Source organism: Ahaetulla prasina, chromosome 6 (genome assembly GCF_028640845.1).
Source record: "Ahaetulla prasina isolate Xishuangbanna chromosome 6, ASM2864084v1, whole genome shotgun sequence".
Classification (NCBI taxonomy): domain Eukaryota; kingdom Metazoa; phylum Chordata; class Lepidosauria; order Squamata; family Colubridae; genus Ahaetulla; species Ahaetulla prasina.
Genome location: NC_080544.1, coordinates 7,516,831 through 7,538,141, shown reverse-complemented (window position 1 = coordinate 7,538,141; position 21,311 = coordinate 7,516,831). Strand labels below are relative to the sequence as shown.

Sequence of the window (21,311 nt, the reverse complement as noted above, 5' to 3'; positions counted from 1 at the left end):
TGTGTGTGTCCTAATTACCACGGAAGAAATTAAAAAGCAGTTCGATTCCCATATTTCTGATATGTGTCTTTTTCGATAGTACTGTGAGATCGGGGGTGAAATGCTACCGGTTTGGCCTAACCAGTAGCGGTGGCAGCGCAAGGCTCCGCCCACCCGCCCAGACGTCGTTACTTCCTGGCTTTAACCCTCTATGCATGTGCAGAGGTCCAAGCATGCACATGACGCACACTTCCGAACCGGTAAGGAAGGTAAGTAGATTTCAGCCCTTCATGAGATCAAACACAACCACGAAAGCCAAGCAAATACTGCCACTATTAAAAAACACTTGTGTGTTATTTGGCTACAGTAAATTAAAATTTGTTTATAATATATAATAGATACCAAAAGCATTAGTATTAGAATATGTTTAGTATTTTTTTTTTTTGAATTTATATCCCGCCCTTCTCCGAAGACTCAGGGCGGCTTACACAGTGTTAAGCAATTTTGTTAAACACTTGTAGTCTCAGGGAAGCACTAAAACTTACTAATGTTGTCAGCAACCTGAATCCTCTGCAAGATGAAGGACTCGTAATTGAAGATTATGGATGATAATCCACCCTATGGATCCAGTGCAGGTGGGAAGATAACAATCACAGAGATAAATAATGGGAAGAGGGCTTTGATAGCACTAGCACTTCAACTTATATATCACTTCATAGTGCTTTATAGCCTTCTTTAAGCAATTTATAGAGCCGGCATATTGCCCCAACAATCTGGGCCCTCATTTTATTGACCTTGGAAGGATGGAAGGCTGAATCAACCTTGAGCCAGTCAGGATCGAACTGCTGGCAGTTGACAGAGTTAGCCTGAAATACTGCATTCTAATCACTACACCACCACGATTCTTATATATCCCAAAGTTTTAAAAGTTTCTGCTGAAGTTTCTATTTTCTTTCTCTGATTTCTGGAGATCTGACATTTTATTTTATTTATTTATTTATCACATTTCTATACCGCCCTTCTCTGAAGACTCAGGGCGGTTTACAGCCAAGATAAAATCGCACAGAAACAAATGTTAAAAACATTATTAAAAATCTAATTCAAAATTGGCCCAATAATTTTAAAAACTAATAAAATTATAAAATAACCCTAATAAAACCACCCAGGTTAAAATTGCGATTAGGCCAACCCTGCACGATGGAACAAGAAAGTCTTAAGCTCGTGCTTAAAGGTCCGGAGGTCAGGGAGTTGGCGTAGCCCCAGAGGTAGCTCATTCCACAGGGCAGGAGCCCCCACAGAGAAGGCCCTCCCCCTGGGAGCCACCAGTCGGCATTGTTTGACTGACGTCACCCTGAGGAGGCCCTCCCTATGGGAGCGCACAGGTCGATGGGAGGCTATTGGTGGCAGTAGGCGGTCCCGTAAGTAACCTGGTCCCAAGCCATGGAGCGCTTTAAAGGTGAGAACCAACACCTTGAATTGCACCTGGAAGACCACCGGTAACCAGTGCAGCTTGCGCAGGAGAGGTGTTATATGGGAGCTACGAGACGCTTCCTCTATCCCCCGTGCAGCCGCATTCTGGACCAGTTGGAACCTCCTGGTGCTCTTTAAGGGGAGCCCCATGTAAAGAGCATTGCAGTAGTCCAGGCAGGAAGTGACGAGGGCGTGAGTGACCGTGCATAGAGAATCCCGGTCCAGGAAGGGACGCAACTGGCCTATCAGGCGCACCTGATAAAAAGCTCCCCTGGCGACGGCCGTCAAATGCTCTTCCAGCAACAACCGTCTGGCTAAAACCTTTCCTATTCTATTCTGGTTCAAGTCTTTTAAGTAGACCAAGATTTTAGCAACATACTGCATGCAAGCACGCACTGCTGGAGACTAGCCCACAAGACATCAGAATGGAGATGTGGTCAAGTCTTTTGACATTTGGAGTTTCCGCATGTTCCGCTTGATGTTCTGCAACCTGAAAAGAACAGATGAAAACTGAGTCTGCAGTCTCATAGATAATAACATTTAGACTTATATACTGCTTCACAGTACTTTACAGCCCTCTCTAAGCGGTTTACAGAGTCAGCCTCTTGCCCCCAACAACCTGGGTGGGTCCTCATTTTACCCACCTTGGAAGGATGGAAGGCTGAGTCAACCAGGATTGAACACCTAGAGAGAGCAGTGAGTTAGCCTGCAGTAATGCATTTTAACTACTGCGCCAACACACCCTTTCTACTTATTTATTTGTATCCCGTTAGTTTTTACATATAACTCAAGGTTATACTCTATAGTCTCTTCCCAAAATCCCCAAAGCTTTAACCAAAGACTATCTACTACTGACCTCACCCAATTCCTAAGAGGTCTGTAAGGGGCGTGCATAAGAGCACCAGCGTGCCTACCATTCCTGTCCTAATGTTCCCTTTGATTGTATCCAATTTCGTATAGTTATTACATACTTATGCTTATATATCATATAGTTATTTCATGCTTATGCTTATATATACTCTTTTGAGAAATAAATAAATAAATAAATAAATAAAATAAAAGTGGTGAACATATCCAACACACCTTCCTTCTATTTTCCCCGTCACAATAACCCTGTGAGGTGAGTTGGTGACGCGAGAGACAGCAACTGGCTCAAAGTCACCCAGATGGATTTTATGCCTAAAGCAACACTTGAACTCACAGCCTCCTGCTTTCTAGCTTAGAGCCTTAACCTTTAGACGAAACAGGCTTTCTATTCACACCCCAGAATATTCTGGTCTGTACCATCTGATCTCTGGGGTACAGGCCAATGGTGAAATCCAATTTTTTTTAGTACTGGTTCTGTGGGCATGACTTGGTGGCTGTGGTGTGGCTTGGTGGGTGTGGCAGGGGAAGGATACTGCAAAATCTCCATTCCCTCCCCACTCCTGGGGCCATCAGAGGTAGTATTTGCCAGTTCTCCGAACTGCTCAAAATTTCTGCTACCAGTTCTCCAGAACCTGTCAGAACCTGCTGGATTTCACCCCTGGTACAGGCATGTTATATCCCTCTTTTACCAGTTAAAATTTCTACAGCCTTACTAGGCATGCTCCACTCTATTTCCAAGCCTACACACATGCTAGAGGTCAGCTTGATGTCATCTGAAGCACACATGCAGGATTGCCATCTGAGTCACTGCCCTGTTCTTAAATGTTCCTTGTAGTTAAAAGGGGAAAAAGCTAAGAATCTGTGGCTTCTCTGCTTAGTATTTATATTTGCTTGGTTTTGAGAGAGCCCATGTGGATGTTTGATTTCTAGCTCAAGAAAGACCCAACCTCCGACCAAGCCTTTTACCTTCTTGGTTTACCCCAAGGTACTTCTCAGTAGCTCCTTATTTTGCTAACCTCTGAGCCCAATTCAGGAATGAGCTTTTATCTTGATTAAACATGATGGGTTGCAATCAGCACAATTAAGATGAGGAGCCAGCAATGCACATTTGCAGGAACATCTTTCAATCTACTGACAATATTCTTCTCTATTGTCTTTTTTACTTATTTTGGTATAGGGTTAATAGGTAGTCCTCATTGTGACCATTCATTTGATGATGGTTCAATGATTCACTGAACTCCCCTGAACAAGGGGAGTTACAAACTCTCTTCAAAGTTGCAGCCTTCATAACTGCCCCACATTTTGTGAGTCAAAATATTTTATATTTTATATTTTAATTTATATTGTATTTAAATATTTTGTGAGTCACACAGGATGTCACCACCGCATCCACCCAGAAAGCAGACCCAAACCCACACTGATCATGAAGCACGACCAAGGACCAGAAATTAGCCATTTCAAACCCTCCAATCCATTCATGCAGCAGACTGACACCCACTATGAAGATGTAGCACTATATATATATATATATATATATATGTATATATATATATATATATATATATATATATATATATATATATATAGATATTTATATATATATATATGTATTTATATTTTCTTCATGATATGTTGTTTTATTTATGACAATGTTTGTGTATACTGTTGTGACAAAATGAAATAAATAAAAAAGAAAACATTTATGCGAGCATGATTCAGGCATTTGGCAATTAGTTCATATTTATGGCACTTGCAATCCACATCACATGACTGCAATTTGTAACCTCCCCTGCTGGCTTCCCAAAAAGAAAGCCAGCAGAAAGTCACAAGTCACACTTGCCGCTTTTTTCTTTACCCACCTGTACTCCGTATCATTTTTTTAAAAAATTATTTTATTTTGTCACAACAGTATACGCAAACATTGATATAAAACAACAACACATCATAAAAACATATATATAAGCAAAAGTATGCAACAACTATATTAATTTGATATAATGAAAGGGAACAATAGGACAGGAACGGTAGGCACTTTTGTGCTCTTATGCACACCCCTTACAGACCTCTTAGGAATGGGGTGAGGTCAACAGTAGACAGTCTTTGGTTAAAGCTTTAGGGATTTTGGGAAGAGACCACAGAGTCAGGTAGTGAGTTCCAAGCGTTAACAACTCTGTTACAGAAGTCATATTTTCTGCAATCAAGGTTGAAACATTAAGTTTGAATCTATTGTTTGCTCTTGTATTATTGTGACTGAAGCTGAAGTAGTCTTTTACAGGAAGGACATTGCAATAGAAGATTCTGTGTGTTGTCAGAGTCGGCGGAGTTCTAAGTTTTCTAATCCCAGGATTTCAAGTCTGGTGGTATAAGGTATTTTGTTGTTTTCAGAGGAGCGGAGAACTCTTCTTGTAAAATATTTCTGGACGCGTTCAATTGTATTAATCTCAGAGATGTGGTATGGCAAATGTTTTGTATGCTCTGGTTAGTAGTGTAGAGTTTTTGGAAAAGAAGCTGCGTAAAATTAGGTTGACAACTCTTAGAGCCTTTTTTGCTATGTAGTTGCAGTGGGCTTTGGCACTTAGATCATTTGATATGAAAACTCCATCTGCCCATGGCACCCATCAGCCCTCCTAGAGCTCTCACCCACTGGCTCGCTTGCCTTGATTCTCATCTCTACCTATGTCTCAGTCAAGCAAAGGCTTCGCTTAATAACTCACGTGGTCCTTTGGTTTTGACACAAATGGGACTGCTAGGACTGCCATTGCTAAGCAGCACAGTCCCGTAACATTGCATTTTACGACCACATTGACTTAGCAAAGGGAATTCCAGGCCTAATTGCCGTCATAACCTGAGGACCACGTCTAAAATTAACTCTAAACATTCAGAAGCCTAAAAGGCAAAGGCAGCTCTTCCTCCTCGCAGACAATTCAGCAACTACCAGGAAAGTTTCAAAATGTTGTGCAATGGCCATTGCACATTATGAAATCAAAATTAGATCACTATGGCGTATTGTTGTATTTAAGTCAAGTTAATAAAGATGCCTGTATGGAAGTAGCTTTGATTATGTAGCCAGGATTGCCATATTGACTTTTTTGACCTCCCTGGCCACACTGAAAGAAAAACAAGAATTATACTGTGTAGCAGAAAGGCCCTTGCTGGAAAAAAACAGCTCTGAAAGGCTTGAATCTTGATGAGGAAACCCCATGATCAGAGTCCAGCTGCAATGGCATTTGGGTATAAATTCCTAAAGGGGATAATCAGATATAAACTTGACCAAACACAAACTCCATTTTCTGATGAAAAAACTTTTTGGGGTTTGATTCTATATTTTCAAGTCAGTGACTGTTTTAAGTAATATTAATATGTGAAAATGTAGCAGTTGATAAGCTTGGTATTTAAAATATCTTGCAAATAAAGTTGGTTTTCTCCTCACACAATTTAATGATATGAATCCTCATGAGTCTCTGAAGCAATAGGGCCACAGGTTTTTTTGGCAAATCTGCACCAGTGTAACATAACATAGAACCATTTGTTTGCATTATCCATAAACTGTCCCCTTTTATACAATTAAATTCAGCATACTGTTTTCTTTCCTCACCTCACACACACAGAGGCTCACAAAAGACAAGGCACTCTAATTATCTAATTGTTTGTTCTGTGTTATTACTGTAAGGTGTAATTACAGCTGCCAATGTTAATTACTACCATTTTTTTCCCCCTCTTAGCTTACAAAGTTCTTTCCAGACCTATCTACATGAAAATAAAAATAAAAACCCCACTTCTAAATACTGGAGAAGTATAAAGCTAGTTGGTAAAAGCCTCTCTAGGTACTGAACTATAGCTGTTAACTTTTGAAATGAACAGTATTATGGGCCTTTTTCACACACAGGTACATTGCAATTAATTGGAAAAAAAAGAGAGAAGTATTTTAAAAGTAGGAATGAAAAAAAATAGCCAAAATAACATGTGTGTTCATAAGAATACAGAGATCTTGTGATATGTGAATATCTAGTAAAAATCATAAATTTCAAAATCTTATTTTTTTAAAAAACAAAGTTTTAAGTAATCATTTTGCAGTCATACAGAAAACAAAATAAAAACGAACAGATACAAAAAGGAAAAAAAATACACAATAATAACACACTTAAATAAAACAAACCAATATAATTACACCTATATCCCAAGTTGACCTGATTTTGTAATTCTTTAAAAGAAAATATTAAACTCTCAATGTTTTCCAGGCTCATTGAAGATTTTATTTCGAAAGGGAGAGATAATGAGATTTTTCCCACTTACCAAATATATAATTTTCTCAAAAAATTGTTCAGTTACATATATTTGAAATCCAAACCTTTACATGTGGAATTGTAGTATTCCCCCCCCCCCCGAGAATAGGTTCTCTTCTCTGTGGCAGCCCCTATCATGTCACCCCTGGTCCTTCCTTATTAAAAAAAAAAGTGTAAGGAAAAGATGTTTGACTTACATTGCCTTCATTTCTTGCAATTCCAAAACAAATTAAGTTGATCTTGTAATCTATTGCACACAGATAATGTACAATAGTTATGACACGCTTCTATTTTGATGAATTAATTTCAATTTTAAATCACGGATTAAAACTTAATTGTCCTTGAAAAGTTACGTAGGAAGCCCCCCACCCCACCCCAGAGAATGAAATATTTTGGTGAATAGTAAAAGAGACAGAATATTATATTTCCCCAAAGAAGAAATGGAGAAACATGCTCTTAACAAAGGCAGAAAGCAGCCCTAACAGTCTCCAGCAGATGCCTGAACACTTTAGAGATGGATATTTTGTGCCCATTGAGAAATCCAGGCCAGCCTATATTCACAAACAAAACACTTTCAGCTGCAATTGATGGGATCAAAATTTACAACCCCACCCAAATTTTAAGAACAGGACATGATCTTTAGGACATAATAGGATTGACCACCAACATTAGAATAGCAAAAGACACCAGGTTCACTACATTGCACAACCCCCTGCAGCATCTCAGAACCCTATAAAAATCCATGTACTCATCAAACCAACTTGTCAGCTGCCCCAGAACTACATGCTGTTGTTGGTTCTATTCATCAATAAACAGAGTCCTTCTTTCCAATCAGCCTCCATTTTATTTCCAGCGTCTTTCTTCCCGGCTTCGAACCAGACAGGATTTTTAATTCCAACATTTGAGTTCATTGGTTGAAAACAAATAGTTTCCAATTCTGATGATAAGCCTTTTGTATATTTAAAAAAAAGAAAGAAAGAAAAAGAAAGAAAAATAATTGCTACCTACCTGCCTTCCACTGAGGACCTGTATACTGCACGAATCAAAAAGAGGGCCATGAAAATATTACAGATCCCTCACATCCTGGACATAAACTGTTTCAACTCCTACCCTCAGAGCACTGCACACCAGAACAACTAGACACAAGAACAGTTTTTTCCCGAAGGCCATCACACTGCTAAACAAATAATTCCCTCAACACTGTCAAACTATTTACTAAATCTGCACTACTATTAATCTTCTCATCGTTCCCATCACCAATCTCTTTCCACTTATGACTGTATGACTGTAACTTTGTTGCTGGCAATCCTTAAGATTTATATTGATATATTGACCATCATTTGTGTTGTAAATGTTGTACCTTGATGAAGGTGTCTTTTCTTTTATGTACACTGAGAGCATATGCACCAAGACAAATTCCTTGTGTGTCCAATCACACTTGGCCAATAAAATATTCTATTCTATTCTATTCTATTCTATTCTATTCTATTCTATTTAAACTTACCGTAATTTGTGTTAAATGTTGATAGTCAGAGGGTACTCTTTGATGGTGTCTCAGGCATGACCTCACCTCTGAACTAGAGAACACACTTAGGGACTGGATAGATTGCTAAAGGCTCAACTGAAAAAAACGACATAATTTGACAAAGAAAAAAACCGACACTTTGAAATGCAAAATATTAGAGCTTATAGAATTGTGAATGAGAGTGACTATTGCAGCATTCCCCAACATGTCCACTTCAGACATATTGGCTTTACACTCTCAGAATGTTGGAGGTTGGAGGCGGCTTCGGCCATGTCAACCACCGAACAGAACCAAATAACAGCGTTGGAAGGGACCTTGGAGGTCTTCTAGTCCAGGAGTCTCCAACCTTGACCGCTTTAAGCCTGGCGGACTCCAACTCCCAGAATCCCCCAGCCATTTTGCTTTACTAGCAATAAAAGAAGAGGAAGAGTAGCACTGGGTTAAAATATTCAGTCTTGCTTAGAATTTCAAATGAATGAATGCTCTAGAGCAGGGGGTCTCCAACCTCAGCCGCTTTAAGCCTGGAGGACTCCAACTCCCAGAATCCCCCCAGCCAGCAAAGCTGGCTGAGGAACTCTGGGAGTTGAAGTCCATCAGTCTCAAAAGAGCCAAGATGGCAGACCCCTGGCGTAGCCCATTTCATGCTATGCATGAACTTCAGTTCGATTTGACTTAGAGAAACTTATTTTTGCCCCCTTCTGAGGGTCCTAAGGCAGGGGTCTCCAACCTGGGCCGCTTTAAGCCTGGTGGACTCCAACTCCCAGAATCGCCCCAGCCAGCAAAGCTGGCTGAGGAACTCTGGGAGTTGAAGTCCACCAGTCTTAAAAGAGCCAAGATGGCAGACCCCTGGCGTAGCCCATTTCATGCTAAGTTCGATTTGACTTAGAGAAACTTATTTTTGCCCCCTTCTGAGGGTCCTACTAAGGCAGGGGTCTCCCACCTCGGCCGCTTTAAGCCTGGAGGACTCTAACTCCCAGAATCCCCCCAGACAACAAAGCTGGCTGAGGAACTCTGGGAGTTGGAGTCCAGCCAGGCTTAAAGCGGCCCAGGTTGGAGACCCCTGCTGTAAATCTCTCTGTTCGGAGTCCTTCTAGGTCGCTCCGACGCAACCTCTATGGCTGTTCTGACGGAAGCCGGAAGCTCCGCCCGCCGGAAGCCAACGTCAGCTGGAGGGGGCGGGTTCAGTGAAGCGGGAGGGAGGGAAAGAGAGAGAGAGACACTCGCTCCAGCGCGGGGGGCCATTTTAGTGCTTGCTTGGCGGCGGCGGCGGCGGCAGCAGCAGCAGCAACGTCGGCAGCCGCGCGGAGCTCCAAGCCGAGCCCTTTCCGGGGAGGCGGCAGCAACGGCGCCGCCCCCTCCCCGTTTTTCCTCCCCCTGCGCCCGGGGAGCGGCTGTCCCTGAGGGACCCCTGAGGGTCGCTCCGTCGCCTCAGCGGCGGCAGCGGCAGCGAAGCCCCCCCGGTGCCGCTTTTGCCCTCAGGAAGGGGGAGAGTCGCGCCTCAGTTGACGCCGCCTGGTTTCCCTCGCTCCTGCGCCGCCTGCCCGCTCGCTTCTCCTCCTCAGCATGTACACGCGTGTCCGTGTGAATGCGTGACGCTTCTTCCTCCTCCTCCTCCTCCTCCTCAGCTGGGCTCTTTCCTTCCGGGAGGGCCGCCGCTTCTACCGCTGACTTGGCGCCAAGTTCTTCCCCGGAGAAGAAGCGGAGAGGCCGGTCCGCCAACCGAACTGGAGCCAACTGCCCCGGGCTCTTCACGTGTCTTCGAGGAGGAGGAGGAGGAATGGGTTTCTAGGCTTTCCTGGCGAACAATGGCCTCTTTCCAGAGGGGCTCCGGGGACTCCCCGCGCCTGGCCGCTTTTCCCAAGCTTGGCGGTCTGGGCTGGTGGTAGATCTCGGCGTCCAGCCATTTGAGGGGTCGCCGGGGGGGGGCTTTGGGTGCCTGTTGGAGTCGGGGTGGAAGAAGCAGCATCAGCAGCATCAGCATCAGCGAAGATACAGGTTGTCCTGGAGCCGCCTGGCTGCGTCTCTTGGGGAAGCCGCGCCGCCCGTCATCCTCCTCCTCCTCCTCCTCCTCCTCCTCATCTTCCTCCTCCTCTTCCTCTTCATCTCCTCCTTCTCCCCTCGCCAGCTCTCTCGGAGGTGATGGAACTCATGTTCGCCGAGTGGGAAGACGGGGAGAGGTTTTCCTTCGAGGACTCGGACCGCTTCGAGGAGGACTCGCTTTGCTCCTTCATCTCGGAGGCCGAGAGCCTGTGCCAGAACTGGAGAGGATGGCGGAAACAGTCGGCCGGACCCAACTCGCCCACGGTCAAAATGAAAGGTGAAGAAGAGGACGCTGAGCCTGGGCTGTGTGGGCTGGCCGGAGCGGTGAGGTGGGGGCGCACAAAGCTCCTGGCTAAGCCGCCTCACCACTTAGGGCAGGGGTCTCCAACCTTGGCCGCTTTAAGCCTGGCTGGACTTCAACTCCCAGAATTCTGGGAGTTGAAGTCCAGCCAGGCTTAAAGCGGCCAAGGTTGGAGACCCCTGCCTTGGGGGATTCTGGGAGTTGAAGTCCAGCCAGGCTTAAAGCGGCCAAGGTTGGAGACCCCTGCCTTGGGGGATTCTGGGAGTTGAAGTCCCCCAGGCTTAAAGCGGCCAAGGTTGGAGACCCCTGCCTTGGGAGATTCTGGGAGTTGAAGTCCCCCAGGCTTAAAGCGGCCAAGGTTGGAGACCCCTGCCTTGGGAGATTCTGGGAGTTGAAGTCCCCCAGGCTTAAAGCGGCCAAGGTTGGAGACCCCTGCATTAGTAGGGTGCTCAGAAAGGGGGAAGAAATAAGTTTCTCTAAGTCAAATCCAAGTAAAGTCGAGGAAGGCGACTGCATAGCAAGAAATGGGCTATGCAAGTGTGCATGGATTACTTACAGAGGCAGTTAACTAGAACCAGATAAACTCTGGGAGTTGAAGTCCTCCAGGCTTAAAGCAGCCAAGGTTGGAGACCCCTGCCTTGGGAGATTCTGGGAGTTGAAGTCCGCCAGGCTTAAAGCGGCCAAGGTTGGAGACCCCTGCCTTAGTAGGATGCTCAGAAAGGGGAAAAAATAAGTTTCTCTAAGTCAAATCCAAGCAAAGTCGAGGAAGGCGACTGCATAGCAAGAAATGGGCTATGCAAGTGTGCGTGGATTACTTACAGAGGCAGTTAACTAGAACCAGATAAACTCTGGGAGTTGAAGTCCTCCAGGCTTAAAGCAGCCAAGATTGCAGACCCCTGCCTTGGGAGACTCTGGGAGTTGAAGTCCGCCAGGCTTAAAGCGGCCAGGTTTGGAGACCCCTGCCTTAGTAGGATAGTCAGAAAGGGGAAAAAATAGCTTTCTCTTAGTCAAATCCAAGCAAAGTCGAGGAAGACGACTGCATAGCAAGAAATGGGCTATGCAAGTGTGCGTGGATTACTTACAGAGGCACTTAACTAGAACCAGATAAACTCTGGGAGTTGAAGTCCGCCAGGCTTAAAGCGGCCAAGGTTGGAGACTCCTGGACTAGAAGACCTCCAAGGTCCTTTCCAACGCTGTTATTTTGTTCTGTTTGGTGGTTGACATGGCCGAAGTCTCCTCCAATCTCAAACATTCTGAGAGTGTAAAGCCAATATGTCTGAAGTGGACATGTTGGGGAATGCTGCAATAGTCACTCTCATTCACAATTCTATAAGCTCTAATATTTTGCATTTCAAGGTGGTGTTTTTTTCTTCGTCAAATTGTGTCATTTTTTTCCAGTTGAGCCTTCAGCAATCTATCCAGTCTCTAAGTCTGTTCTCTGGTTCAGGCTTAAAGTGGCCAAGGTTGGAGATCCCTGCCTTAGTAGGATGCTCAGAAGGAGGGGAAATAAGTTTCTCTAAGTCAAATTGAACTGAAGTTCATGCATAGCATGAAATGGGCTATGCAAGTGTGCATGGATTACTTACAGTTAACTAGAACTAGATAAACAGTTGAGGAGCTCCAAGTGCTCCTAAGCGACTCTTCTTGGCTTTCATCCTCTTTTGCCACGCGGAGTGGGTGCTGGGGGTTCGTAGCATTTTACTGCCTGGACGAGCATATTTTCCCATCCTGTACAGAAAGTTCTGGATTCCTTGGTTTAGCTTAGTTTTCCCTCAGGGGTTTAATTAGCATGTTATATTGCCCAGTTCAAATTGTTACAGAGGGGGAACACAAACATGATATAATACATCACGACTGAAGTCGTTGAACCATTTATCAGTACTTAAAGGTGAAAAAAAAATGTCCTTGGAATGTTGCATCTTAAAGAGTACCACCTGATTGAGCAAATGTAGCATCTGTTCATCTTAACAGCAATTTACCATACATTTTATCTGGGTTCAGAAACTGAGCAAGGTTGGGCCTCCATGGAATACTATTGTTGTAGTATTGGAAAGTTGAAGAAACCTCCTGGATGAAGGAAGTAACAAACTATTTTTGCATTGTTGCCGAGAAAAATACATGGATGTGTTTTTGACATCAGCTGGGATTAACCTTGGCTTTATTTTATAGCCAGCTGTTCTTGCTTCAGTTGAAATTAAATGTAGGTGCTCTAAACATAAGTGTGATATAATAGTAAAATCACTCATGGGTTGAAAGAAAAGTGCATCTGTACACTATAAGAATTTGTATGCCCTTTGATCCGTGACCACAACTGAAGTATTTATTTTGGAAAACAAGGGTTTGGGAAAACATTCACATTACTTTTATATTCAGGTTTATTTATTTTAGGCTATTTTACATTAGCAAACATGCAATCTCATGCAATATAGTCATAAACTGCCTTTGCTCCCTGATAATGCACAATAATTTCGTGCCTTCAAGTCAGTCTTGACTCTTGGCAACTGCCTGAAGAAGTTCCTGCAGTTTTCTTGGCAACATACTCCTAGGTTTTGTGTGTCCTCCTAGGGCTGAGAGAGAAGAGTTGGCCCAAAATCACCCACAGAGCTTCATATCTAAACTAAGATTGGAACTACAGCCTCCCTGCTTTTAGCTTGGTGCCTTTAATCATTGCACCAAAACAGTGGTAGAAATATAAGGAAACTTTTGTAATGTTACAAGTATCTTAATGTGTGTGTGTGTGTAGACACACACTGGTAGATAACTTATATAAATATTTTATTAATGGCACGTGAAACTGACACTAATATTTTTGAATCTGTGATCTATAGGTCATCAATACCGATAGCTGAGTAAGATGAAAGATCAGCTGTATGAGATTTATAACTGTATGATTTAATCCTTAAATCATGTAAGACTATCCTCTTAAAGCTACTCAGCAGCAGATGCTGTTACTCTTAAAAACATTAAAGAAGATTGTGAATATGTCCAATCAGATTATTAAACATGCATTTTTGCAGGGGGTGCCAATATGAAATGAATTGAAGCCTGGAGAATTAAGATTGTTTTTTAAATAAAATATTCCATTGTAGTTTAATAATCCATTCCACTTCACATACTTATTTTTTTCTCGGAGGGAAATAGCTTTAGAGTTGCTTAAATGCATGATTTGAACATGTGTTGGAATGAAAAACACAAAAACAAAATATAGGATTAAAGTCAGTTTTGAGAAAAGCCAGGATAGCACCAGTGTTCTTCAAGAGGGTACAGCTAAATTGCAATATTTAACGAGAGGAGAAAATTAAAAAGTAATCCTATGGTTTTCAGTTGACCCAGAGCACCCTCGTATTGGAAGTCCCTCCCACTTCAATATATAAATGCTTGCCTAATTTTTAAAAACTGTTAATTTTTATTTCCTAAGTTATATTTAATGTTTTAACATTAGGTTTGTTTTTAAATAACAGGGTTTTTATGATAAAAATGTAGAAATGTGTTAAAGTAACTTTTTTCAAAAATTTAAAGGATAAAGTTTAATTTGTGTTCTAAGTGTATTTTTTTAATGGGGTTCTGATTATTCTTTTGAGTATAGATATTCAGTGTGAAAAAAACAACAACATCAAATGCTGAGTTTTCCAATTATTTGTTTCAAAGTATTTTTACACTGTCCTAACATGCCAGTTTGTATATATAACATAAACATTTTAGGAATGCTTAAGAGAAAAGACTTTAATTTTAGATAAAAAGGAAACAAAATAAGATTTAGAGTATTGTGAGCTGAGCCGTAAAGGGAAAGCAAAATGACTGAACACATGTATTATCTGTGAAAACAAACAAAATCTGAAATTCTGGAATTCATCACAGATCCTGCAGAATAATGTGCTTTTTTAAACTCCCTTGCAAAGTAAGAGAGTAAAAACAAAAGTTTGGAAATATAGTTAGATTGATTGCATGAAGATTCAATAAAATTGTCAATATGATGTTTATGCTGACATTGATTGCATACTAAAAATAAATTCAACAGAAAGTAAGAATTTATCCAAAGCTGTCAGGTAGAAATTCACATTTTTTCTTTTGAAGTTCTTACAATGGGTTTTCTTTTATTTTTTCCCCCCTGAGGACTAAAATAGTAATTTTGTTTGTTAACTTGACAGCAATTTGTGCTAAGCACAAATTAACAATTTAATGTATGACTTGACAATGGTCTTTACAGGGAGCATAAGTACCATTATAAGTAGAATATTAATTGAAGGCTTGCAATACGATAGTAAGAAATGGCACATGGAAAATATTGGGAATGATTTTTTAAAATAACAGACTTAGCTAACTTTTAAACTATTAAACCTTTTTAATTATGATTTTCTATATCCAGATATAACATATAAAATGGTGAATTAATAGATGGCTTTGGCTAATGAAATCAATTGTTTGATTTTAAATCAAGTTGTTGTTGGCATACAGAATAATGAATTTGTATTTGGATATAAATAGTAGTAGGAGCAGAGGAGTTTTGTGCGCCAGTATTACTCTATTATTTTATATGTCTCAGATTTGTTGGGTTATTTTACTCTGGCCACCCTCCAAAAAAAAGCACAATTAAATTGCTCCAGTGATAAAATTTGCTGTCAGTGGAAGTTTGCCTATATTAATTCTATGATCTTTTTCATTGTAATATAATAATCAACAAGTGCTTAGCTTTGCACCAAATAATAAAGCTCTTTGTATGTTAAGAGGACTGAAGTAGTTGAAAGCCTTATTAGGAATGCATATTTATAGTATATCTTGAGTCTAAAATACTCACTTGAGAATCGCAGCAAAAAATAGCAGTATTGCAAAGAAATATTTATCTTCCAAAAATGATTTTCAAACATTTATATGGGGAAGGGTGAGATGAGTGAGATATACATGGAATAAATATATAAATAAAAATACACAGAGGGAATTGCTGCCTTAATGACAAGGTGGTGACCATAGCAATGATAGCTTAATTTCCCACAAACTATTTGGGTTTAATGCCTAATGACTGTCATGTCTGACACAGTTTATCTGCTTTTTGACATGATCCTAAGAGTGAAACTCCCAGAAGTGCCTTTTGAAAACCAACTGAGCTTTCTTTGTTTTTTCCTTGAAGTCTTCGCTTCTAATCCAAGAAGCTTCTTCAGCTTCTTGGATGAGAAGTGAAGGATCTTCAAACAAAAAAAGAAAAGAAGCTCAGTTGCCTTTTGAAAAGCACTTTTGGGACAACTATGACCTGGATGGAGATTCTCAGTCATCCAGGTCCTGGTTGTCCTAAAAGTGCTTTTCAGCTGAAAAGCTCATCAAGAAGCTTTTTGCTGGGTGCTGTTGGCACATCACGCTTTCAGATCAATCAGTTGCCAGTTAATGAAATCTGTATTATTGATATACCATGACACTTAAAATGTGTTCCTTTTTCTAAGCAAGGATCCCCACTATAATTTCAGAAAGGTTAAAAGCAGAAATATCACTTAGAATTAATGCTAGAAATAACAGAGCAGCTGACGGTGCTACCATATATTACAAACATATTTCAAGCATTGTGCTGAACTGCTTTCTTTCAATTCAGCCATAGTGCCCCGGAAATACAAGCCTGACGTGTTTGAAAAACAGAACAGTATTTTGGGACTGAGTGAAAGGGAATTTGAATATTTCAATAAATCTTATTTAGCTTTCAGATAAAAGGATTCATATGGGAGTATTACATATTTTTTTGATAGAAATTTGCTCTAGTGAGTTGATGGATTTTGATGGGTAACATTATCAGATGGAGCAATATGGGAAAGCACTTGCTGAGTAAAGTTTTGATATTAATATTGTCTACCACTCAACATTTATTGATTTGATACTATATGGAGATTTCCCCCCCACAAGTTTTAAAACTCTGAAAAAAGCAGTAGTGCATGGAATTGCGCTCATTTTGAAAGCAGATGATAGCTCTGCACAATTCTCTTATTGCACATTGCTAAAAATTCTTCTTTGCCCCACAGAAAAAAGAAGAGCTTGCAAGTAATGAAATGAGGGGATAATGATGAGGATAAGGCTAATAGTTCAAAGATGAAAGAAAGCACTGATAGCTATTGCTGAGAGGCCAAACAGTTTTGGAAAAAAGTGCAAGAATAATGAATTGCTGTTTGCAAAGACATCACTAAGACTTGTGAAACCTTGCAAAATAACCCATCTTGTTTCCTTTCAGGGTAAGCAACATTACGCAGTCTGCAAAAAACAAGAAAGAAATAAGATGAAGATACAAATAAGGGACAAAGGAAGTTCAACTAAAATTAGTTTATACCACTTGCTGTATCTTCATACCCTTCTATGTAGCCATTTTTCTTCTATGTCAACACATTGCTTCATGCATTACTTTTTTTCTTTAAACTTCTCGTTTTGACAATTTCAAGAAGTTTGGTCAAATACAAATTTCTTGTCTCCTCTCCACCACTTCATTATTTCATGTATTTTACAGAGTGATTCTCGTTTCCTTTCCTTGTCTGACCCACCTCCAACATTTCCCCCCTTTCTCCCCCTCCCAATCTACATTCATTCATTACCCAGTCATTCTAGTAGGGAAATTCAAAACTGAGAAGAAACAGACTTACTTATATGAACAATACATAATTAGAAAATTTATCAAAGTGATAGGTTACATTTATATAATTTTTATTGATTATTCTGTTTTATGCTCTTACAATGTTTTCATGGTCCCTCCAACGAATATAATGGGCAATGGATTCATTGCAAAGCAGTAATGGCCTTGGAGAAGGAGTCCCTGGAGAAGAAGCCTAATGCTGGGAAAGATTGAGGGCAAAAGAAGAATGGGACGGTAGGGAACGAGGTGGCTGGATGGAGTCACTGAAGCAGTAGGCATGAGTTTAAACGGACTCCAGAGGATAGTAGAGGACAGGAAGACCTGGAGGAACGCTGTCCACGGGGTTGCGATGGGTCGGACACAACTTTGGATGGCATATTCCCTATCTATCCAAAATTCGTTATTTGTAATATCTGCTCTGCACATTGATAGGGAAACAGGCCAAAAATGGAAGTCTGGAATCCAAAAATTGAGAAGGATGGAAAGACGGTAAAGAAATGTGTTCAGAATTGACAAATGGCATAGGTATATAAATTCTAAGACGTAAGATATCTTAGATCTTTCATACTAGATGTATGAAATTTATCATTGGGCTTGCTTTGTTCCCTATAGTCTTACTTTACACATTCCTGATAGAAGAATAGTAATTTCCTTTTGACAAAACTGGTGTTAGAGCTATGTTAAGGTGTGGTAGTTGTGTTCTGACTTTCCTCACATCTTGGACAGGCTGTGCTTTTTTAAAAACTTTTTATAAATCCTCTGTGTTGTCCCTGAGGATTGCTTCAAACCTCTCTGCATATTCTGTTTTTTTCTAGGGTGGCTACTTCTGGTCATGTAATTACGGTAGGGGCTCTAAGTGGCTAGATTTATTCTCTGCTTTACATAGGGTACCTTGGTTTTCCGTTTCATTTCTTTGCTTGGAGCCCGAGTGTTCCATTGCAGCAAGCTCCTATTTCGCTTTCCACTGATAATGTAGTTTAGTAGGAGTTGTTTTCATTTGGCTTTTGGCAAACAGCATTTTTGTGTGGTTTCTTGATAAGTGAGGCATCCATAACAGAGATTGTGGCTGAAGTATATCTTCAAACCACCGCTGTATGTCCTGATTAGTTCATAGTTATCCATGTTGTCCAAATCATTTTGTAAGCCACTGATAACAAGAAAGCAATTAAATGTGATTTGAAAAACCGCATATACTGATTTCCCCCTTCTTTTAGACATGGTAGAACTTTTCAGAATTGTCCGGGATTGACTGCTCATCCTTCCTGTAGTGTGACAATGTGTTCCTTTTCACAGGAGCTGCTTTGATTGTTGGTTTTTTAAAAACACATTTTATAATTGATAAGATACCAGTAATCTGACCCTCATTCCTTCCCCTCTGCCTCCCCCCTGTTTAAGTCTCACAACAGTCTAGCCACTTTATGCGCTTGATAAAGTGAGCTGCAGCTTGTGAGAGATTGTGCTTTTAAATTAAAGTCAGTCATTAAATGCCTATCAGACTTTTTTGTTTGCAGATTTGTTTGCACCATAGATAAACACAACTGTCCTAACAGTTCAACTAACTAGTCTGTTGAACCTGAAAGCTAAAAATAAAATTTGCTATGTATTTCAGTGTTTTTATTATCTCTGCTAAAAAAAAAAGAGTCTGCCAACAATAAGAAAAAAAATGATTTGGCCGACTTGATCCACTTGCTCCCATTTATGCCCCTTATGCTTCATTTGTTTCAAACCTCCTCCCCTACAAGTTCATTGAATTCTCTGGCCCTACCTCCTATCCTGGTGTACCTACTTGAGAAGTACTGCTACCACTGCCAGCCTTTTAGGAGGTTATATCACCTGTCAGTCTCCTAATCTGCATCTGAGAATGGTAGCATTCCTATGTAGATTTCCTTTCCAGGGAATAAAATGCAAAACTGGAAGGGAAGATGAACTCATTTCTATAATGCATGTTCCTAAGGTTGTAGCATAAAGATGTATGTCTGTAGATTTTAAGAAGATAAATTGGTTTTGCAAAAAATGAACAAAACCAAATACTGGAATTTGATTTGCAAAAATGCATCTGTTTTCTCAGTAAACCATATGATTATGCTGATCCACTATAATTAGTGATTTCAGAAAAATGGCTTTCAGGTAATACATCAGCTCTCAAGAAATTAATAAAGTCAATTGAAAGGCTAAAATTATACAGAATGTTCTATATGTACAGAAAAAAAAGTTTGATAGGATAAGACTTCTAGTACACCCAAAGGCTAAATAAGTTAAAATTTAGCACAGCATCTGATTAAATCTGTTATCTGTACTTAGAAATAATATCTAGATTTTTCAAAATATTTTTCTCTTGAGGAGAGAGCCTTGCATCTGCTCTCTAACTAGATCAGGGGTCTCCAACCTTGGCAATTTTAAGCCTGGTGGACTTCAACTCCCAGAAGTCCACCAGGCTTAAAATTGCCAAGGTTGGAGACCCCTGAACTAGATTGAGCTTAGCCTTTTTTATGTCACAACAACAGAATATTATCTGGATCTTTTGAAAGAGGACAACTATTTAATACTTATATAAAATGGCTACTTCTCGGCATTCAAGACTGATTATTAAATGCTAAATGAAAAAGGGAAAATTAATACTACATTTGGTAATAGTTTCACAGTTGGGGAGTAAATTGACAGTATGATTGATCAATGTAAAAGCATATCCTAATTTTCATCTTTTCCTTAGTATGTCTTGTGTTGCTTGCTTGATTTATCTTTAATTTGGTAGGAGGTTGAGTAAACAGACTTAAATGATTTGAGTCTCTGTGTAAGACATTTTGTTGTTTTTATGCCCCATAGAATGATGTTCACAGTGATTTTATGACATTATACTATTATAGTATTGGTTTTTAGGAAGTGGTTTATTGAATATAAAAGGGGCTATTCAATACTTTCTCTTGACATCTTAATCTTTATGAACACTAGGGCTGCTTCTTATAGTTTCTTGGTATTTGTTATTTTACACTTAGAAAAGCCAGTAAGTTTTTTCCCCCCCTTTCTCCTTGGTTCTTAATGATAAAATTCTGCAGAATTCAGATAATTTGCCTAATACTTTTCATTCCTTTAGATGGGTCTGTGATCCCTTTGGTGGAACTGTCAGCAAAGCAGGTGGCATTTCACATTCCATTTGAAGTAGTGGAAAAAGTCTACCCACCTGTGCCTGAGCAACTGCAGCTTCGCATTGCCTTTTGGAGCTTTCCAGAGAATGAAGAAGACATCAGGTAGTATCCCTTATGATTTTCTTTAAAGTGGACTTTGCTTTGACTTCTTCCAAAAAATGAGTAAGCTTTTTGGTTTTTCCAAACTCCCGTTTAGTGTGGAAATTGGATAATTAATTAAATAAATTGAATATAATGAAAAATCTGAAATTTAAACTTAATAAGCTGAAATAAAGGAAATTTTATATCTGTGAGATGAAAAGCTTTTGATACACAACTTTTTTGGTGAACAGTTATGCTGTAAGCTGTCCAAAGTTGTTCGAAATGAAATGGGCGGCCAATTTAATAAATAAACAGTGTAAATCTATCTTTTTAAAGGACATACTATTTAATCAGAATTTAGATTTATATGACTATTTTAATCTCTGTATTGATGCAAAGGGCCTATTTGTATGACTACGAAACTGCTAAATCCAATGATTATTTTTTTTTTAGAAATTACAATTCTATAGCCTGTCCAGTTCAAGGTCTGGTTGATTTGCAATGGTATAATGATCCATGTAGACAAATAGTTAAATCAGCCCAGCCTTCCAGACCCTCCTGGGTCTTCCTTACAGCCCGACATTTTAAAGTTGGTGGTCTCTCCTTTGTTATAGTCTGCGTTGGTCCCCCATTTTGGGGGGACTATCACTATACTCTGCAAGCTCTAGGATCTGTGAATTTAAGCTGGGTTGGGTCTCTTCTAGGTAATTTCTTCTACCTTTGTTTCTCCGGCTGCCAAAGCTTTTCTTTATATTCCCACACCTAGTGGAGGAGTTTTCAGCAATATCTTATAATGCAGGGGTCTCCAACCTTGGTCCCTTTAAGACTTGTGGACTTCAGCTCTCAGAGTCCCTTAGCCAGCAAAGCTGAGACCCCTGTTATAGTGTATACATGCACACACATACATAGCAGTGGTGGGATTCAGCTGGTTCAGTCCGGATTTCGTGAACTGGTAGCGGCGACTGCGGGAGGCACTGCCCCCCCTGCCTGGACATAATGCACGACTACTGCGCATGCGCAGAGG

General features: G+C 40.4%; 1 protein-coding gene across 7 annotated transcripts in view; it reads left to right on the top strand.

Moving 5' to 3' along the window:
- The first annotated feature begins 9,328 nt into the window (after nucleotides 1-9,328).
- Nucleotides 9,329-21,311, top strand: part of ZSWIM8 (zinc finger SWIM-type containing 8) — a 92,931-nt gene continuing 80,948 nt past the window's right edge. For all 7 annotated transcript variants that reach the window (XR_009155770.1, XM_058188561.1, XM_058188557.1 and 4 more), the window contains exons 1-2: nucleotides 9,329-10,441; nucleotides 20,155-20,308. Coding sequence is in view for 6 of the 7 variants with exons in the window: in XM_058188561.1 (XP_058044544.1) it covers nucleotides 10,264-10,441; nucleotides 20,155-20,308 (332 nt within the window). In the remaining variant the exon portion in view is untranslated. The remainder of the gene's footprint in view (nucleotides 10,442-20,154; nucleotides 20,309-21,311) is intronic.